Source organism: Neoarius graeffei, chromosome 21 (assembly GCF_027579695.1).
Source record: "Neoarius graeffei isolate fNeoGra1 chromosome 21, fNeoGra1.pri, whole genome shotgun sequence".
Lineage (NCBI taxonomy): Eukaryota > Metazoa > Chordata > Actinopteri > Siluriformes > Ariidae > Neoarius > Neoarius graeffei.
In genome coordinates this window covers 57,919,549-57,941,050 of record NC_083589.1, presented here as the reverse complement: position 1 = coordinate 57,941,050, position 21,502 = coordinate 57,919,549, and the positions used below count along the sequence as shown (strand labels likewise).

Below are 21,502 nucleotides of genomic sequence, written 5' to 3'. Positions count from 1 at the left end.
ATATGTTCTTACCATCAAATACTTTCATTCCATATTTTGTTGCTTTTTGTAGTTTTGTTTTTGAGTAGAGTTTTTATTTCGTCCTCGGTTGGTTCAGCAACACACTCTGCCATTTTGTTTTTCTCTCCTCGTGGTATATCAGCTGATATCCTAGTAGTAGAGTAGCCAATCAGAGCATGCGCTTGCTCATATCCAGTGAATGTGGATAGAATAATAATAAGTAATATTTTCAGCTCAAAACATACATGCATGCATTTCTGGGGTGCCAATAATTCTGGATGGAAGCTATACGGTCATAAAATTCAAATTGTGTAGCCTAGGGCTGGACACCATGAGAAACTAATATTAAAGCACGTATTAGTCCCGGGCATCACGGTGGTGTAGTGGTTAGCGCTGTCGCCTCACGGCAAGAAGGTCCGGGTTCGAGCCCTGTGGCTGGCGAGGGCCTTTCTGTGCGGAGTTTGCATGTTCTCCCCGTGTCCGCGTGGGTTTCCTCCGGGCGCTCCGGTTTCCCCCACAGTCCAAAGACATGCAGGTTAGGTTAACTGGTGACTCTAAATTGAGCGTAGGTGTGAATGTGAGTGTGAATGGTTGTCTGTGTCTATGTGTCAGCCCTGTGATGACCTGGCGACTTGTCCAGGGTGTACCCCGCCTTTCACCCGTAGTCAGCTGGGATAGGCTCCAGCTTGCCTGCGACCCTATAGAACAGGATAAAGCGGCTAGAGATAACGAGATGAGATGAGATATTAGCCCCTTCAGCACTCCATGTATGATCGAGATATTATTCAGTAGCTCTGAGATAAAGGATGTAAACCCACCAGCATCCGAGTGAAAACAGAGAGGCATTAATCATTCAGGATTTATTAGAGGAAAAAACAAACAAACAAAACAAACATCCATTCCCTGTTTCTTTACAGCATGGTATATAAACTCTTGATATGTGCAGATGATTGTCAAAGGCATTGGATATACAAGCCCCATATTAACAGAAGGTTCACATCACAGTAACGTTAGGAATTCATATGCCACTCCAAAATATGGATCATATTGTTGTTACATGCATATAGAGTATATGTTTCACATTTCACTGGGCAACTTTGGAGAGGGCAGCCATGGAGATGCGGTGAGAACAAGACCTGCGTTATCAAAAACATGATTTATATATATATATTTATGTATATATTTATATATAGGTAAGGGCTCTTGGAAATACATGAACTTTTTTTTTTTTAGACATGCTGTTTTTTGTTAACAAAAATATAATCATTTGATTTTTCTCTTTGTGATCACTTGATATCAGCGACGCTGCCTGGCTGTCAGCGGATCCCATGCTGTCATTTTGAGTCCTTTATATGTTTTGAGGGACGATTTGAATAAACTGCACAGTTTAGAGGGCGGCACAGACATGTGTCAATCACAGCTTTTAATTTAAAGAGGCAATCGCGACGCCTGAGTAAGTAGAAATATGAAATAATGTTGTAGTGGGACTCGATTCTATAGAACTATAGACGTGAAATTCAGAACTAGGTACTGCGTCTAAAATGCCCACCGTTGATAAGGACTGGGATACTGATACTGTGGAATGGCTGGTTCTTGTCCAATAAGAGCGAGACTTTCTGATAAAACGGTGAGAGACAGAGAGACTGACGAGCAGACAGTCAATACAATAAAACATAAAAATGTACATACACAATAGCTGTGTATTACAGTCAAATATATATATATATATGTGTGTGTGTGTGTGTGTGTGTGAGAGAGAGAGAGAGTACACTGCGACAGAGCTCCAGAGAAAAGGCAGTGTTTGTAATGCAAACACGTTTGTCCTCTAAAGACTACACGCATGCACACACACACACTTTTAATCAGCATATCTCAGAATTTGTACTGTACACAATCTATTTACAAAGCCTTTGGACCAACAGAGTGATCAAACTCTGGACATAAAACACACAAGAACACGATAAAAGCAAAACGTTCACAAAAAATAAGAACAACAACACAATAGGCATAACTTCTAATCGTCATCGTTATCATCATCGCTGTCATTGTTAACACTCAGTGGTGGCTGTGTGTGTGTGTGTGTGTGTGTGTGTGCGTGTGTGTGTGCACATGTGTGTAAGATATTTCGTTTGTACTTTTCAATGAAAATGACACCACGCGACATTTTTCCCCCATAACCATCTCCTCCTTTGCTGTTCACCAAGTTAGCGCCGGTGTAATGGCATTAAAGACGACCTGAAATCAGAACTTTTTAAACCTGACATCATTCTCCATCATTCATCACCATCACTCCCTTAAGGCTTAACATTTCCTGTCTTTTGGATATTTTCATTCGAGAACTTTTATACTTCCAGAATATATAAGAGGAACTTGATTAGTCTCTCCTCATACCACTGTAATGTCGGGTTCTCGCTTCATGTAATTTAAAACGATGTTAGTCGTTGATTTTATTACATTACTTAGTAGACATTAGTAGACGCTCTTATCCAGAGTGACATACAACACACCCAGAACAGCCTGGGGAGCACTTGGGGGTTTGGTGCCTTGCTCAAGGGCACTTCAGCCATTCCTGCTGGTCCAGGGAAAAAAACTGGCAACCTTTTGGGTCCAAAGCTGCTTCTTTAACCATTAGGCCATGGCTTCCCTTTATAAGAAGTTTTCTGTGAGGAGATATTTATTTAATATCTTTGGAAGGAGTCTCCAGTGTCAGCACTGTGTCCTAAAGCCAGGAACCACCAGCAAAAATCTGTAACCACCAGATCTGGGATATTTTCCATCAAGAATTTTTATACTATCAGTATGTGTAGGATGAGAAACTGATCATTATTCCCATCTCATCTCATCTCATTATCTCTAGCCGCTTTATCCTGTTCTACAGGGTCGCAGGCAAGCTGGAGCCTATCCCAGCTGACTACGGGCGAAAGGCGGGGTACACCCTGGACAAGTCGCCAGGTCATCACAGGGCCGACACATAGACACAGACAACCATTCACACTCACATTCACACCTACAGTCACCAGTTAACCTAACCTGCATGTCTTTGGACTGTGGGGGAAACCAGAGCACCCGGAGGAAACCCACGCGGACACGGGGAGAACATGCAAACTCCGCACAGAAAGGCCCTCGCCGGCCACGGGGCTCGAACCCAGACCTTCTTGCTGTGAGGCAACAGCGCTAACCACTACACCATCGTGCCACCCATTATTATTATTATTATTATTATAATACCCCCCTGGTTTACCTCTGTCCATCCATATCTCCGTCTGTCTGAAACACCCTTTTTCTCAGCAACCACAAATCATAGCCACTTGGTACCAACCTTCAGCTTGGGGTTCTATACCGTGTTTACCGTTTTCAGGTCTGTCGCACATCACCTTCCTGTTTACCGATTGAATGTATTTATGAAACGTATAGGGTGGATTTTGACGCTATTTCAAGAAGCAAAATGCTGTTTCAAAATGACAGTTTACCAGGATGCTATTTGAAATCCCTGGGGAGAGACACTGCTCTTTACTTGTTTCAGGGTTCATTATTTGTTGACGTCAACATTCGTAATAAGTGTCCTGTTCCTTCGATTGCTTGCATTCTGATATAAGCTAGAGCGGGGGTCTTGTCTCCTTGGTACTTTTCTAGACTCTGAAAATACATTTGATATTTAAAAAAGAAACGTAAAATCGTTGATATGGTAAAGTTTTGTGTAAGGAGACGTTCGTGGAAGGAGTCTCCAGTGCCAGTGCTTTGACAGTCGTCAGGACGAAGAGTTTATGGTTTTTGGGTAACATGACCAGAACATCAAGGGCGTAGGCAGCTCATCTGTCCTGCCATCGAAACAACCATGACGACCAAAACATCAAACAGAACTGAAATGTGACAATGTGAGTGAGGACCAACCTCCACGACAAACCGTTTACAACAGGAACATCAACAAAGGACGAAATTTTGTTCCCTGAGGGAAGATCGACCCAAAACATAGACCATAACTGAATTCGCATGAGAAATGGGAGAGGAGATACAATTCTAGTCAGAAGTCCGAAAACACGTTAAGGCGACCTAATTAGCAGTCTGTTAGCAAAAATTTGCCCAAGTTTTGTGAGGAGTGATGAGTTCTTTCAAACAAAACAATCAGAACAGAAATCCGTGGAGAACTGACAGAGGAGATACGATTTAACTGAATTGTGGACGACGGACGGACAACAGACGCCACGCCATGGCAACAGCTCATCGACCTTATGGGCAGATGAGCCAACAAGCTATGTGTGTTTTTTTTTTTGTCTTATTCACTTCGAGAGAGAAGGACTGTTTACAGCAGCTCGAACGAATGATAACATGCACTAACCTGTACCGTCAACATTCAATGTAACCAAAAATGGCTAAAAAGTACATCATTCTTCAATTGATAAAAATCTGTAATACAAAACACCAAATCACAGCCATGATGCTATTCATGATGACACGCTCCCTCGCATGTTCTATCACGTAAACAAACAACTCCAGGGTGTTAACGTACAGATAACGTCTCATCATTGATCAATTTACTGTAACGTTTTACTAAAACAATGTTATATACTCCATGTTTTCTTGCTGAAAGTTCACTGTAAAAAAAAAATTAGTCAAGCCAACTTAAAAATGTCACGCAACCTGCTGCCAAAGGATTTTGAGTAAACTCAACTCCGGGCCAAATGGTTGTGCTGACTTGCTCTTTTAAGTTGACACAGATGAGTATTTTATGTTGACCTTACTTTATTTAGCAAGTTCAGTGCATTCAAATTGTGATGTTGAAATAAATTGAAATAATCATTCCAATTAACTTGGAAAAGCAAGTTGGCACAAAAAGCATTGTTATCCTAAATTATTCTTTTGGGGCTTTTTCCACCTTTATTGGATAGGACAGTGTAGAGACAGGAAATGAGCAGGGGAGGGATCGGGAAATGACCTCGGGTCAGAATCAAACACAGGTCCCTGGATTTATGGTATGGCGCCTTATCCACCTGAGCCACAACACCCCAAAATGTTCTTTTAAGTTCACATAGAAGAGTATTTTATGTTGAGTTGACTTGACTTGCCTTTAGAAGTTCAGTCCAACAAATTGTTTAGTTGAAATAAATTGAAATAATAATGCCAATTAACTTAGAAGAGCAAGTTGGCACATCATGGTTCTAAGTTGAGTTTAATCAAAATCCTTTGGCAGCAGGTTGCGTTACATTTTTAAGTTGGCTTGACTTTTTTTTTACAATGATTTAGTGTGAATTACATTTTTTAGTTAACACAAACCTCTCAACACTTAAGTTCTACTTCACTTTGCCTATTATTACACAAACAGAAACAAATACCGACATACAAGGAGGGCATTCCCTGGCCTCTGTTGAGGAAAGCTTAGTCTAGACTCCTATACAACGTCTCGTGTCAGTTTCCACGGACTTCTCACTCCACCCGACCGTTGAAACTTTCGAACTTGTGAAGTGCGCATGTGCAGTGGCATCGGTTAAGGGGCGTCAATCAGCACTTGAATATATAAGTGCACTTAAAGGTCCCATGGCATGAAATTTTCACTTTCTGAGGTTTTTTAACGTTAAAATGAGTTCCTCTGACCTTCTTACGTCACCCCAGTGGCTAGAAATTTCATAATGTGTAAACCAAACTATGCCCAACATTTGAGAATGGCGCGTCAAAACGGCGCGTTGATAAGCTCTTCCCTTTACTACGTCAGCAAGGGAGATGATCCCCACGCCCCCCCTCTGGATTCCCACCCACTGTATGGATTGCCCCGCCCAGTTGTAGTGAGGAGACCATAGAGGACACAACAACATGGCATCACCTAAGCGAGCGAAACATGGAAATTGCGCTGTACATGGATGTGACAACACAGAAAAGAGTCTGTTTTTACTGCCGACGGGAGAGCCCCTGAAGACGCAGTGGCTTAATTTTATTTACTTCAATAATACGCCGTCGAGTCTACCTAAGATGGTGTATGTTTGTCGGAAGCATTTTCCTGAGGAATGTTTCCACAACTTGGGACAGTACAGGGCAGGTTTTGCACATCAACTGTCACTGAAGCCTGGGTCCGTACCAAGCATCCCTGCCGCATCAACCACAAACACCGAACAAGTAAGTGTATAACTGGTCGTTTTGCCGTGTTTTAAAATCGGTGCGTTAGCCTAGCAATGGCTACATTAGCTGTGCAGCTAACCGCTTCCTGCAGTTAGCCAGGTAATCTGCGCTACAAAACTAAAGAGCATGCAGCATGCTCTGTTAAACTGAGTTTAGTCTGGAAATTGACTGTAACTTATGAGCTTATGTTTGACTATTGCTCCGCAATGCATGTCTTCTGTTGGATAAGCGATATGTTGCTGTAGTTGCTGCTTCTATCCTCTTTGGTTATGGAGTGCGTGTTCAAGCCTAGGGTATTATACGTTCATAAACTACCACTCCGAACACTCTCACTCTCTGTGTCACGTTGAGTTTACAAAAGGAGTCCGAGGGAGAACGGGGTTTTGTCTTAGCAGCGTGGCTACAGGCGCTGATAGCAGCAAGTATGTGTGTGCGCAGCTTGGTCAAGCCCCTCCCCCTCCCCCCATGGCCCGCCCCCACCCTCTACCCTTCCCCGCCTCCTGCTTCTCATTAGCAAAACGACGCACTGGGAAAAGCGCTGAAATGGGGCTTTCTCCCAGGAGGCTATATTTACGTGCCGAGGGTTCATTTCAAGAAAGGCCGCGGATATAACATCCGGAAACCTCCACGAGCCCGTTTAAAGCATCGACAAACCACCATGCCATGGGCCCTTTAACTTAATTTTCCAATTCCTATGAACTTCTGGTGAAGGAAAGGCGTCTCAACTATTTTTTTTTAGTTACTTGAACAATTAGAAGGGAAATTTGTTCATTCAACTTAGAATCCTTTTTTCACTCAACAATTTTGCAAGTTACATTTTTTACAGTGTTGAACAGTTTTCTGTTCGGTTATTTCTCAGCCTTCAGATGAGGATCATTCACATAATCTCACAAAATCTTATAGCTTTAGCCTATGTGGACTTTTGGTCCATAAAATGATTCTAAAAAGTGCATGGATTAATATTTCGATCAATCGGTGATTAATGTAATGCAATTTATTTGCCTGATTTGCATATTTTTGAAGTTACACGTTTCAACAGGAAAGATTTATTCTAATTAACTAAATAATTAAAAGAGCCTAAAAGGGTGTGGTTCCTGGCCTTAAGACAAAATATATCCATCTTATCATCTGGATGATATCAGGTTTGATCTCACCATCCAATCAGGTTACACTGTTGTGTCATGGGAGAAAAATGCGTTTTACATTTCACATTGTCTTTAAAAAGACCACAGGCATGACGTACACAATCAAAACCTCATAGAAACACAGACAGTGACACACACACACACACACACACACAAATACCATAACAGAAATGCAGACACAGCCACAAAGAGTTCGACGTTTCTCTCAGTATAAAAATACTCGAGTGCACAAAAAAAAAAAATCTTCGTTGGCTAATCTCAGGCCTCTGCCGCGTACATGGGGTATCTTTGAGCATCGAAAACACCTAACATCTTCAACAAACACAGAAATGTACAGAAACTGCCAAGAATTTCAAACACCTTCAACATAAAATGGCTGACAAAATGACGCACACTGATAAACCATTGATCCTGAACTAATCCTGGGACTACATCACGTACACGTAGACATTCGGGGGGAAGGAAAAAAAAACATGGAGGGAAGCTGCATGACATTTCTGATGGCACTTAGGAGAACATGACACACCCTTCTCTTCACACACACACACACACACACCTTCTCCTGCAATAACACCACATTGTAAAGGCTGCAGGAGATGAAGCGAGACACTCAGAAGCGTTTACGGTCAAAGAGACTCACTGGTCTCGGAATAAGTGATTTAAAGCCCTTAACTTTTAGTTAAATTCCACCCCGTCTGAATTTTTTTTTTTTTACTAGATACTTTACTAGACGTCTGATTTTGTCACACACTTGGTAGATTTGCGACATATTTTACATGATATGTAGCTATATTCGGACTGTCCCCATAACGAGTTTCTTCACTGGAAAAAAACAACAAAACCCACAACAACTGATAGCTTAGTGAGTAATTTAAGGTAAATTCAACTCATTCTTTTTATTAGATTGTTAATGTAACAGAATTAAACCTATTTCTTGATATTTTCTCTCATTTCCAGCTTGAAATTGTCTTATTCTATGTACAGTATGTGCTTATTTCAAGTTTTTTTTCTTACTAGAAAGAAGCAAAATTACCTGCTGATAGAAGACAATTTTATGCCTGAAATGAATTGAATTAATAAGTCCAGGAATAGGCTTAACTGTCTTATTGATTATAAAATTATATCTCTATAATATAATAATCTAAGTAATGAGAAATATATTAGACTTTATGCACTTGGTATCTTTTTTTTTTTTTGCAGTGTTGGTTGACCAAAAGGCTGACTTTCAAAAATTAATGGAAATAATATAAAAAATATTGGATTATAGAATTTAAATCAAGTTGCATCTCAAATAAAAGCTTTCATTTGAATGTATATGTTACTGAAGATGTTTTTAAACACTTAGAAAAAGTACCAAATGGGCGTGTGGTAAGTTGGCGATAGCATTAAAGTGCAACACCAGTGAAATTATTTTAAAATGTGTTAAAAAATAAATGATCTGAAATGTTATCCATAATTTTTGAGTTTTCAAAGTAAAAAAAAAAGAGGTTTTTACACTCTTGTATCTTCCAAAAGCAATTTTTTGGTTGACCAAATGGCCTGAATTTCAGAAGGAGAGCTGATAAATCTAATAAAATTGAACTAAGTTCAGTATACACACGTTCTATTATTACTTGAAATCCATGATCTGAAACTAGATTGATTAATTTTGATAATTTCCGAGGCGAAACAAAACGAATGTCCCGTTACTAGCACATCTCCTTAAAATGCATCTCCTCTTGACGTCACCATTTTGTAGGGGTGTGGCTTATTTGATTGACAAACTAACAAGCTCCTGTGAAATGATTTTGCTCATCTTTCTCACAAACACTCGGTCATAATGCATTGCTTTATGGCTAAAAGTCCAGCTACATACAGCGGTGCTTGAAAGTTTATGAACCCTTTCGAATTTTCTATATTTCTGCATAAACATGACTTAAACAAGTGTTGCCAAGCAAAACAAACCTCGTCCGGCAGCACTTATTTTATACCTATATGTTGATAATGGAAATGTTTCTCAATCACCAGCTATCAGGTTATAGTCCTATGAAAATCCATGACCTTGAGTTTGACATTTCAAATTTATTCAAGGTCAAAAGTCAACTGAAAGCCTATCTGGGACTTCTTATATGTTGATAATGGTAAACATTTGGCTATCATTAACCATTTTAAAGTTATAGCCCTTTGAAAACCCATGACCTTCAGTTTGACCTTTCAAGGTCACTCAAGGTCAAAGATCATGGTGCCAAATGAAAGGCCATATGGGAGTTCCTATATGCTCATAATAGTAAACATCTGTCTATTGGCAACCATTTTGAGTTATAATAGAAAATATGTTATTTTGGCCAAAAGGTTGACCTTTCCGGTGACCTTGACCTTCACCTTGACCCGATTACCCCCAAAATTTAAATCAGGTAATCTATGGACCATTGCTCACCTACACTGAAAATTTGAAGTCAATTGGTGCAAGCGTCTAGACGCTAGATTGTTAACAGGCAGACACACAAACAAACTGCACTGATTACAATACCGCACCCTGCTTACTCTGTCGCGAGCGCGGTAAACATCATCAGAGTAGTCCAAGCCCATGTGCAGCGCTGATCAACACTCAGCGAAAATGTTTAGCTGCAGTTACTGCTGCACAAAAGGGTCACACCAGATACTGAAAAACAAATGTTCACATACTTTTGCCACTCACTGATACGCAATATTGGAACATTTTTCTCAATAAATTACATTATATCACAGGCATTTCGCAGATGCTCTTATCCAGAGCGACTTTCAACACACCCAGTGCAGCCTGGGGAGCAGTTGGGGGTTAGGTGCCTTGCTCAAGGGCACTTCAGCCATTTCTGCTAGTCCAGGGAATCGAACTGGTGACCTTTTGGTCCCAAAGCTGCTTCTCTAACCTTTAGGCAACAATAAAACAAATAGCCTACGTATATATTGGATTGCATTATAAAATAAATCTGTATAATAAAATAAATCTAAATAAATGACCAAGTATAGTATTTTTATGGTATTTGTTTAATTCGGTTCTCTTTTATCTACTTTTAGGAATTGTGTGAAAATCCGATGATGTCATTTATGCACAAATCTAGAACATTCTAAAGGGTTCACAAACTTTCAAGCACCATTGTAAAATTTCTTGCTTAAAAATCTGGACAAACAAATAATATGACCAAATGACAACTTATCATCATCATTTAATGCTTAAAGAACTGAAGGCAAATTTTTTATCATCAAAATTCTATTTATCTCATTTTATTAAATATCGGAATGCATTTTTGATCGCTATTTTGTCGCTGCTATAGCAAGTTATGAGTGTTTGAAATATGCTCTGTAATATATCAGTCCATATGTCAAAGCGATGTCCGTAAACGAGATTCGTTGAGACCTGTGCGAGACATCGTAGGACGGAAGTAAAACGTACAGCGGAAATCAAAGCGACCAACCTCTGCCAATGTTGTCAAAAGACGCGCGCGCCCTCTTTTGAATGCTGATGTAATCAAGCTGGAAGTTTTGTTTGTTTTGATAGCGATCAGGAAAGTTTGAAAAAAGTCGGCAGTAATCGTTATTTAAACTCGTTTTTGTGCAATACTTCGTTTGGAAAACAGTTTTCAAAATGGCGGCACTGACACCTGGCTGACACTTCACGCTTCGAAGTCTCACACAAGTCTCGTGAAGATCGCACGGATAAGCGACGCCTGCCGTGGACCAATCGAACTAAATTCAACACGGCTAAAAACCGAATAGGCCGATAAGTATAATATTTAATTGCAATTAGTTGCCAATACGAGTCACGATATAAGGTTACTAAAACCGAAAACATAATTAATTAACACGTTAATTAAGAAATAAAGCAAGTTTAAAAATGACTTCAGTTCTCCTTTAACCATTAGCGAGGAGTTCACGGCTATAAATAAGGATGAAATGGTGATGTTTTGTTTTAGAGTGAAGCTTCATATTCCCACTTTTCACTAGTGCCATGGACTCTGAACAGATGAGATGTCTTATTAATCTGACACATACATATTTGTCCATTTGCCTTTATACAGTCTGCTTTCGTTTCCAAGCTAGTTTTTGTCCTGTCGCTCGTCTCTGCTCTGATTAGCTGCCTTCAGATAACTCATTTACATAAACGCATGACTGGCATCAACAGACGCTACACTGGTTCACGTTTAGAGTCGCTGAACGACGGTCATTTTTAAAAAACATCGATCGGTTCTGCTTTAGTATTTTTATGATGTACAGTACATGAGATTTAAGCCACAGAAACAGGTTGCTGTTTTGGGGTTTTGTACCGAAGTAGAAATATTTCCCGTTTATTCATGCAAACATTTCACTCCCACCTTCACCCCAAATCATTTTTGATGCTTTATTTTCTTATCTTGCATTTTGACCGCTTGTCAATCAAACCAACCACGCCCCCAGTTTACGTTGTTTTCATTTACGTTAAACCGAACATTGACTTAAGATTTTTAGGCGATACATCTGTCAAGGAACATTTTTCTTTTCTATATTCAGAAATGATGAAAATAAAGATTCAAATCATGAAATAATGTTCTTTTAATTAAAATGTAACCCCCCTCCAAATAATTTACTGTTGTTGCTTTTAAATTAAAACGCAAACTAAGTTAGAGAAGCTACAATTTAGCCTCATACTTATTTTTAAACGTTATACATCACATTTAAAAGCTGTACTCTGATGAGCTTTGCAGAGTTTACATTCCACCATTTCGGACTCATCTTTACAACGGATTACAAAAAAGCGCGTCCAATATTTTTGCATCCATCTTTCAGTGCCAAGTGCATTTTTTTGGACAGAATTATTTACTCGCTAAATAATCCAGAATTTCAGATGTAACTGTAATTAATCTAAAATATAAATAAGTGCATAAATGATGACGACATAAATAAAAGCACTTAGTCAACTTACAGGGAGCAGCCCTAGCCCATATACTCACCGCCTGACTTGGACCTTTGGTAAAGACAGCTTGATAGAACGGTGGACGATGGTGCACAGGACATATTCTAAACGTTACATTTTCCTTCAAGGGCGCTAGTCTGGCCAAGGGGCGAGACCAACCCAAGACATGGAAGAATTTCATTTATATGGTCATGATGATGTCCAGTGTAACTGTGGAATTCCCTGAGAACTCGTACACTGGGTGTGGTGTGGAGCAACGCTGCCATGGCTTTTCAGGGACTGTGTGTGTGTGTGTGTGTGTGTGTGTGTGTGTGTGTGTAAGTAAATGTGAGATAGATAGATTGAGGAAAAAAAGGTGGTGTATAACAGTGCTACCATCGTCAATCATCACTGCTTGGGTGTATGTAATAAAACAGAAAAATCATATTTGAGGCAAATGTTTGGATGAATTTTGTGATGCGGTAATAACCTCTATACTCTCAATCCAACACTGCAGGACTACAGCAAATCCGTCAGTAGCTGCGGAACATCCATGTGCAAACGGATACAACTTGGAGCCAGATTAACAGTTCGAAACAGTCTAACGTGATTTATAAAGCACTTCTGCAGGTCTGCGAGATGGATCATAGAAAACTTGAAAACCAGAGAACGACTAGAAACTGTAGAAATAAAACTGCAAAAAATTTCATCAACTCAAACACAGCTTATAGGAAGTGCCAGAAGTGTGAGGGGGTGGGGGGGAAGAGAAGATACAAAGGGAAGAGCTTAGAGATGTAGAACAGCTATTTGACATTGGTTCTGCCTGAAGGTGCTCGAGGCAGACGCACTTCATGTTTGCTCCCCCGCGTTCCTCTGAAGTCCTTTCCGAGTCGTAACCGAAGGGTAAAATGGCTGCTGTGATTCAGAGCACATTCATAACACAACACACTATTATTCTCATACAAGACTCATGTCCAACCATGTGAATCCACTCTTAAAGTGAATCAGACCTCTTCATCCTGTCTGCATGAATAGCGCCCCCTGATGGTGTGGGGTTCTAGTAGCAGGACGAGTTGCGGTGTGCAGCAAGTGGCACGCAGTGTCGAGTCTCTCAATGGTTAAATATGGCGACCAGTGGGTGGGTGAGTCCTCTGCCTGTCCTCAAGGCAGGGCGGGGGGTGGTCTGAGAGGCGTGGCTTACAGTGCCGTGGCCTCCCAGCTCTCCCCCCGCAGGACCTGGCGTCACTTGGTCCCAGTTAACACAGTGCTCACTGAGGCAACTGAGGAGGGGTGTGGCCTGCAGGGCTCCGCCCCTGGAGCTGGGGATGCGGCTGCGGACGCCAAAGAACAGGAAGCGTGAGGAGGTGCTGTACCTACAAAAGAGCACCATGCACATTAGCAAGTTGGACTGTAGTTATGCTGGTTGATTTTACAATACTGACCAAGATATTTATAATGGACAGGCTTGAAAACATGGTTAGTGGTTACCAAGATAAGTTCTGGCTTGGTTTGGATCCTACCCGACAGACCATTACCATTTTGTATGAGTAATGAAGATGCCTTCAGGACTCTGTTTAATACGGCATCCCACAAGGCTCTATTTTAGGCCCCCTATTTTTTTCTTTCAACATGTAAATTTTTATTTTATTTTATTTTTTACAAATTTTGACTTTCACTTCTATGCTGATTATAAATCGTACTCATTACTTTGTCCAGGCTCAGCAGCACAGCTATGCAAAATGTGTGTGTTACTGTTTCACAATCAAGATTGTCTTTATGAATAACACCAACTTGGTCCAGTATATATATATTACACATACATACACACACACACAGATATATATGCACACTGAAGTTTCTTATACCTTATTTTACAGGGACACACCAGCCCTACCTACAGCAGTAATGTCTCTTATAAGTTCTTATAAATAAGTTTGTAAGAGGGTCATTCTAGAATTCGGGGTGCATTTCGCGTCTCTGAGATAAACCTTTTGTTATTTTCCACAAAAGAAATATTTATTGAATCAGTTTTGAACAATAACGCAAATTATGACAAACTTTCACCAATAGTGATGCTTGATGTACATTTTAGACCCAATTTATCCATAAAACATTAACTAAACGACTCCCACCCCTCCCCCTACATTACTGGCCGTCTTCAACTCCTGATTCATCCATTCAGTAATAAGAAAAAATATATATATTTTTATCCATCCCAATGTTCTTGTCAACTCTGTTAACTCTGTTATAAAACTTCATAAAATCCACAAAGACTTTTAATAACACGCATGGCACCTGCACTGAGTGATGTCACTTCCTCTGGCAGGAAACTTCAGACAGCCAGTGAGGTGTGTTCTGTTTCTCCTCTCATTAATTTGAACAATATGTTGAGGATTTTACACCAACAGTAGATTGATTATTCGTCAACTCTGTTATTGTGATATCGGAGTGAATCTCTGACTCACTTTTTTTTAAAAACAAAACAATAATATGATTAAAATCCATAAAATTGTTTTTAGACATGCCGTGTGGTAGCTAGTTTGAAGTTCGCATGTGGAGTTAAGACACAAAATGGTGGGAAATGTCAACTCTGTTACCATCCAATTCTGTTAACGGACCGCCCAGTTTAACGATAACAGAGTTGACGATGACTAACAGAGTCAATGCTTGAAAAGTACCCGCAATTACAGAACGGGCCAAGAATCAAACGTGGGCTCAGGTTTGACCTTGTGGTCATTTCATTTAATTCTGCTTTAATTATTACACTTGGACACTTTTACTGGTTAAACTGATAATTGCATTTTTTTTAGCACTAACTAGGTTTTACTTTGAGATGTATACAGTACTTTCATTCACAACAGAAAGATATTTCAGTGGAAGTTACTTTTTTTTTTGTAAACCAAGTGCCTCTGACAGGATCCTTCATCCGTCAACAATGTCCTCTCCGGAAATCACTCCCCATATGATGAGGTTGTAAATGATTTTTAAGAAAATATTTATCTCTTTTGAAGCAGAATACGCTGCTGTTGCTCAGTAAAAAACCAGGACTTGAAACAGATGTCAGACACATTTGCAGCGGAGCTTCACATGTGGTTGAAATGTGAGTCTGTCAAAAAAGTGTCCTCTCCGGAAACCCACAGGGATTGTGGTCACCACTTCAGCTGTTATTACAGTCGCCATCGTGTACAACCATCGCTGCATAGGACTCGAAAATTTGTACTTAACATACGTCACATCCATTTAAACAGTTTTTTCCACTTTGTATACCTCACTCTTGTGGACGATAAGAAAGATGGTCAGTTTTCAAAATACACTATACGCCGTCTTCTCACCACAGTAACACTCCCAGTATACGACCTGTAGCTCTGACATTCTGCGCAGCTCATTTCCATCTCAAAAGGTCACCCTTCACAGCAGAGAAACACAAAAATCTGAGGTTTGATTTTTGGACTATCGTGGACCTGAAAAGTAAACCCTGATTGTCAAACAGCCCAAAGATGAAAAGCTGAGAACCGTCCTCCTACTAAATTCTGATAAAAGCACTTAAAGCTTCTCTGACACCAAAACCAATGAAGCTGGTTTATTATTTTATCATTTAATTTCCATGTAATTGTCAAATTGTGAAACTGAAAACCAGAAAATATGAAACAGACCAACCTTACATGATGGTCATGAACTAGTGCGTGCTTTCATAACCCCCAGACTGAACTACTGTACTGTGCTGCTTCCCTGCTACATTTTTCAGGAATCTTCAGTAAGTCCGGAATGCAGCGTCTCATCACGTCCTTCCCAGGAAAAGGTCTGAGCACATTAGGCTGTCTTATTCAAGCTACACTGCCTGTACATTGACTACAAATTCTTGATTATGACTTTTTTTGGCTTGCCTCTGACCTCCTGAAGCATCTCAACCCATCTCGAGCATTTTGCTCAGCTTTTACAGAGCCGCCGTTAATCCTTACCCTACCTTCACACCAGACACGGCGAGAGCGTCAATCGATCACAAGTCATTCATTTTCTGTGAGAGCTAGTGTCTCTCGGCGGCGAGCAGCAGCATGATCGTTGGCGGTGCGGATGTCAGAATAAAGTTGAAGTCCAGGCGACTTTATGGTAATGAGCTAATGATGCGGTTCGGCAGCAACCAATCAGAATTTAGAAGTGCTCCGGTTTAAAGAATTCTAGAGAACACAGCTGTGTAAATTTTGGTTCCATTCAAACAGTTCCCAACTACAGTGGAGGAGAAATTGATTATTGTGATGGTGGGTTTCTCCACCACCCTGATTATTAAAACAAACAAAACAAACAAACAACCCCCCCCCCAAAAAAACCCCCGAATAAACTGCATGTTGAAATCTGATGACGCGTCAACACAAAAGCCACACCACACAAATGCTTTTAATTAGTTTATATCATTCAGGGTTCTCTAGAAAATCTGAAGTAGCCGGCTAAAAAAAAAAGTAGTAGGCGACTCTGGAATTTGCGGCGGCAAAGGTGCGCTCATGCTATGGGGATCTGGGGGCATAATCCCTAGAAAATGTTTATATTTATATGCCTTCTGGTGCATTCTCAGCTAATAAATTACTAAGAAGTAGTAGTGTAATGCAGTTGCGTTACAGTGCCCAGGGACCAGTTGGGGGTTCGGTGCCTTGCTCAAGGGCACTTCAGCCCAAGGCCACCCCCATGTTAACTGAACCTGCATGTCTTTGGACTGTGGGGGAAACCGGAGCACCCGGAGGAAACCCACGCAGACACGGGGAGCGAACATGTAAACTCCACACAGAAAGGCCCTCGTCAGCCGCTGGGCTTGAGCCCAAGCGCGCACACATCTGGAAGGAAATTTTATACAGATTTTGCAAGTATTTTACAGGGGAATGGAAAGGGGTGGCACGGTGGTGTAGTCGTAAGGCAACAGTGCTAACAGCAAGAAGGTTCTAGAACTGTTGCCTCACCACTACGCCACCGTGCCGCCCTGTTCCAGTTCCCTGTAAAATACTTGCAAAATCTGTATAAAATTTCCCTCCAGATGTGTGTGCGCTTGACTTTCTCAGGTCCCCTCTGTAGTCCACTGTCTGGCTCTGTAACATAACTACATCCGCTACCATGCGGTCACATGCTCTGGCTCAGCCAATCAGAGCACGAGAATCGATCAACAAATACGGCATCGCTTCCGGTCGTGCTAGACCCGAATCAAAGTCAATTTCATGGTGAAATAATTGGATTTGCAGCAAATTATGGGCAGCGGAGACGATCTAAACCGCTTGAACATCGAAAGGCAAGGTTCTTTTTTTCTTTTTGGGATCGAGTAGCCGGCGCAAACCGTCTGCACAGGCGAAGAAAACCGCCGGTCGCTGGTACCTGTGGACATCTTTGTTCATCTTTAGTTTATTTTCTTACCAAACTTGTCGTCATAATTGCTCGTTATTTTCCCATCACTGATCAATTTCTTACCTTCATGTTTAAAAGATTTCATGAGGTGAACTTATGCCTTACTTGAGGTCAGTCGATACAAAGGTACCGGTTGCTTTGCAGCCCTTTGAAATAAACTTTGCAAGACGAAACATTCCGGATGAACTTGTACCCGCCTGGATTCATCGACGTCACAGAGCGTAAATGAACTTCAACAGCGTCGTTAGCACGAATTTTAACGCTCTCACTGCATTTGCTGTGAACATACCACAAGGATCCTGAATCACAGCTGTACGTTGGTGGGAAAAGGTTTTCTTCTCTCACCTCTCAACACAAGCTCTGTTTGTGTGTGTGTGTTAACTCGACCCAATCTTTCTTCTTGGGTTTTTATCATGATTAAAGCCCATTTATATCCCATCTCTCACAGATTTATAGCTAATCAGTGATTGTACAAAATATCTTAAAAGCTGGAAATGGGTTTAATCTTGATCTGAGAACCATCAAGCGAAGATCACTAGACTACAGAATTCTTCAATTGTTCCTGCTGAAAGTCAGAAAACCACCACACATGGTTCATCCACAATGCCATAAAGAGTCCGATAGAGTTTTACTTACAGTCTTTGCGGGTTATACTGGGAGACTCTGTGGAGATGTTGTTGAGAAGATACTGGTTCTGGTTCGGAGCAGGTTTCTGGTTTTGGTTGAGGTTTAACGCCGGGTTCAGGGTTTGGTTCGGTGGTGGTGTCTGCTGCTTTGCTGCGTGCCCCCGGCTGTTCGGGTGAGCGCTGTCCATGCTGGCGCCCAGCTGCAGCCTCCTCATGTGCCTCACCACCGCTGTAGCGTTAAAAGCTTGCTGTTCAACACAAACGCAACAGGAGAGCATTGTTGGTGGGCGGAGCCGTTCTATTTAAACTACACCATGTGCCAGGATGTCTGTTCACCGGCCCGACTTACCCTCCACTTGCTCTTAGCAAAGTTTTTACGCATTTGACGGCTGACCGATTCATGGATGTTCTTGCAGAGAGCAGTGTCTCCGGCAATCCTGAAAAAAATGATGAGTCAAATTATTATTCCTGTATCTCCTGCATTCTAAATCCTGAACATTACTGCAATAACAAATAATGGGTTCAGGGTTTGATCCCAAAATAAGCAAATAATCCAAGTGAGATCAAGGAGACACACTGACAAGCTTTACGAGCTTTAAAGATAAAATCCTTTTAGGAATAGTATCTCTGTTCTTACACCATCACCAGATTCTTTTCCCTTCCTTTTTTTTTTTTTAAACTGCTTCGCGGGCGGCACGGTGGTGTAGTGGTTAGCACTGTCGCCTCACAGCAAGAAGGTCTGGGATCGAGCCCCGAGGAGGAAGCAATTTGCATTGCAGTTGTGAATGAGGATTCAAAATGGCGGCTTGGCTCGGTTTTCCCTTTCGGGCGCTCTTGTTTTCTGTTAGAATTTGGTAAAGAAAAAAATAAATATATTATTTACCAGCTTAAGGTCGGTCCGTATGGTGAAATACCGTGACCTCAGCCTTGAATACTGACCTCGGCCCAGAGGGCCTCGCTCAGTACTTTCAAGACCTCGGTCACGGTATTTCAGGATACGGACCTCCCAGCTGGTAAATAACATATATATATATATATATATATATATATATATCATCTCATTATCTCTACCCGCTTTATCCTTCTACAGGGTCGCAGGCAAGCTGGAGCCTATCCCAGCTGACTACGGGCGAAAGGCGGGGTACACCCTGGACAAGTCGCCAGGTCATCACAGGGCTGACACATAGACACAGACAACCATTCACACTCACGCCTACGGTCAATTTAAAGTCACCAGTGAACCTAACCTGCATGTCTTTGGACTGTGGGGGAAACCGGAGCACCCGGAGGAAACCCACACGGACACGGGGAGAACATGCAAACTCCACACAGAAAGGCCCTTGCCAGCCACGGGGCTCGAACCCGGACCTTCTTGCTGTGAGGCGACAGCACTAACCACTACACCACCGTGCCGCCCATATATATATATATATATATATATATATATATATATAGTGGTGCTTGAAAGTTTGTGAACCCTTTAGAATTTTCTATATTTCTGCATAAATATGACCTAAAACAACATCAGATTTTCACACAAGTCCTAAAAGTAGATAAAGAGAACCCAGTTAAACAAAAGAGACAGAAATATTATACTTGGTCATTTATTTATTGAGGAAAATGATCCAATATTACATATCTGTGAGTGGCAAAAGTATGTGAACCTTTGCTTTCAGTATCTGGTGTGACCCCCTTGTGCAGCAATAACTGCAACTAAACGCTTCCGGTAACTGTTGATCAGTCCTGCACACCGGCTTGGAGGAATTTTAGCCCGTTCCTCTGTACAGAACAGCTTCCACTCTGGGATGCTGGTGGGTTTCCTCACATGAACTGCTCGCTTCAGGTCCTTCCACAACATTTCGATTGGATTAAGGTCAGGACTTTGACTTGGCCATTCCAAAACATTAACTTTATTCTTCTTTAACCATTCTTTGGTAGAACAACTTGTGTGCTTAGGTTCGTTTTCTTGCTGCATGACACACCTTCTCTTGAGATTCAGTTCATGGACAGATGTACTGACATTTTCCTTTAGAATTTGCTGGTATAATTCAGAATTCATTGTTCTGTCAATGATGGCAAGCTGTCCTGGCCCAGATGCAGCAAAAGAGGCCCAAACCATGATACTACCACCACCATGTTTCACAGATGGGATAAGGTTCTTATGCTGGAATGCAGTGTTTTCCTTTCTCCAAACATAACGCTTCACATTTAAACCAAAAAGTTCTATTTTGGTCTCATCTGTCCACAAAACATTTTTCCAATAGCCTTTTGGCTTGTCCATGTGATCTTTAGCAAACTGCAGATGAGCAGCCATGTTCTTTTTGGAGAGCAGTGGCTTCTCTTTGCAACCCTGCCATGCACACCATTGTTGTTCAGTGTTCTCCTGATGGTGGACTCATGAACATTAACATTAGCCAATGTGAGAGAGGCCTTCAGTTGCTTAGAAGTTACCCTGGGGTCCTTTGTGACCTCGCCGACTATTACACGCCTTGCTCTTGGAGTGATCTTTGTTGGTCGACCACTCCTGGGGAGGGTAACAATGGTCTTGAATTTCCTCCATTTGTATACAATCTGTCTGACTGTGGATTGGTGGAGTCCAAACTCTTTAGAGATGGTTTTGTAACCTTTTCCAGCCTGATGAGCATCAATAACACTTTTTCTGAGGTCCTCAGAAATCTCCTTTGTTCGTGCCATGATACACTTCCACAAACATGTGTTGTGAAGATCAGACTTTGATAGATCCCTGTTCTTTAAATAAAACAGGGTGCCCACTCACACCTGATTGTCATCCCATTGATTGAAAACACCTGACTCTAATTTCACCTTCAAATTAACTGCTAATCCTTGAGGTTCACATACTTTTGCCACTCACAGATATGTAAGATCGGATCATTTTCCTCAATAAATAAATGACCAAGTATAATATTTTTGTCTCATTTGTTTAACTGGGTTCTCTTTATCTACTTTTAGGACTTGTGTGAAAATCTGATGATGTTTTCGGTCATATTTATGCAGAAATATAGAAAATTCTAAAGGGTTCACAAACTTTCAAGCACCACTGTATATATATACTCTTACCATCAAATACTTTCATTCCACATTTTGTTGCCGTTTCTGTATTTTTGTCGGGTTTTCTTCTTTAGGGTTTTTTGGTGGTTGGCAAACCACCTTAAAGGTGCATTACTTCCACCGACTGGGCTGGAGTGTGTAATGGGGCTATGGGGTGGGGAACGACACCTATATTCTTTTAGTCATTTCTGTTTCTTTTAAATTCTTGATGATAATTTTTGGGGTTTTGTTTTCAAGTTTTTATTTCATCCTTGGTTGGTTCAGCAACACACACCACCATTTTT

The 21,502-nt window shown here is 41.1% G+C and overlaps 1 protein-coding gene across 1 annotated transcript in view; it reads right to left on the bottom strand.

Moving 5' to 3' along the window:
• Positions 1-12,441: 12,441 nt before the first annotated feature.
• Positions 12,442-21,502, bottom strand: part of camk1da (calcium/calmodulin-dependent protein kinase 1Da) — a 193,447-nt gene continuing 184,386 nt past the window's right edge. Inside the window, exons 9-11 of the mRNA XM_060903410.1 lie at positions 18,499-18,586; positions 18,160-18,397; positions 12,442-13,514 (exon numbers count right to left, since the gene is read on the bottom strand). Of these exons, the coding sequence (XP_060759393.1) occupies positions 13,384-13,514; positions 18,160-18,397; positions 18,499-18,586 (457 nt within the window). The 3' untranslated portion in view covers positions 12,442-13,383. The remainder of the gene's footprint in view (positions 13,515-18,159; positions 18,398-18,498; positions 18,587-21,502) is intronic.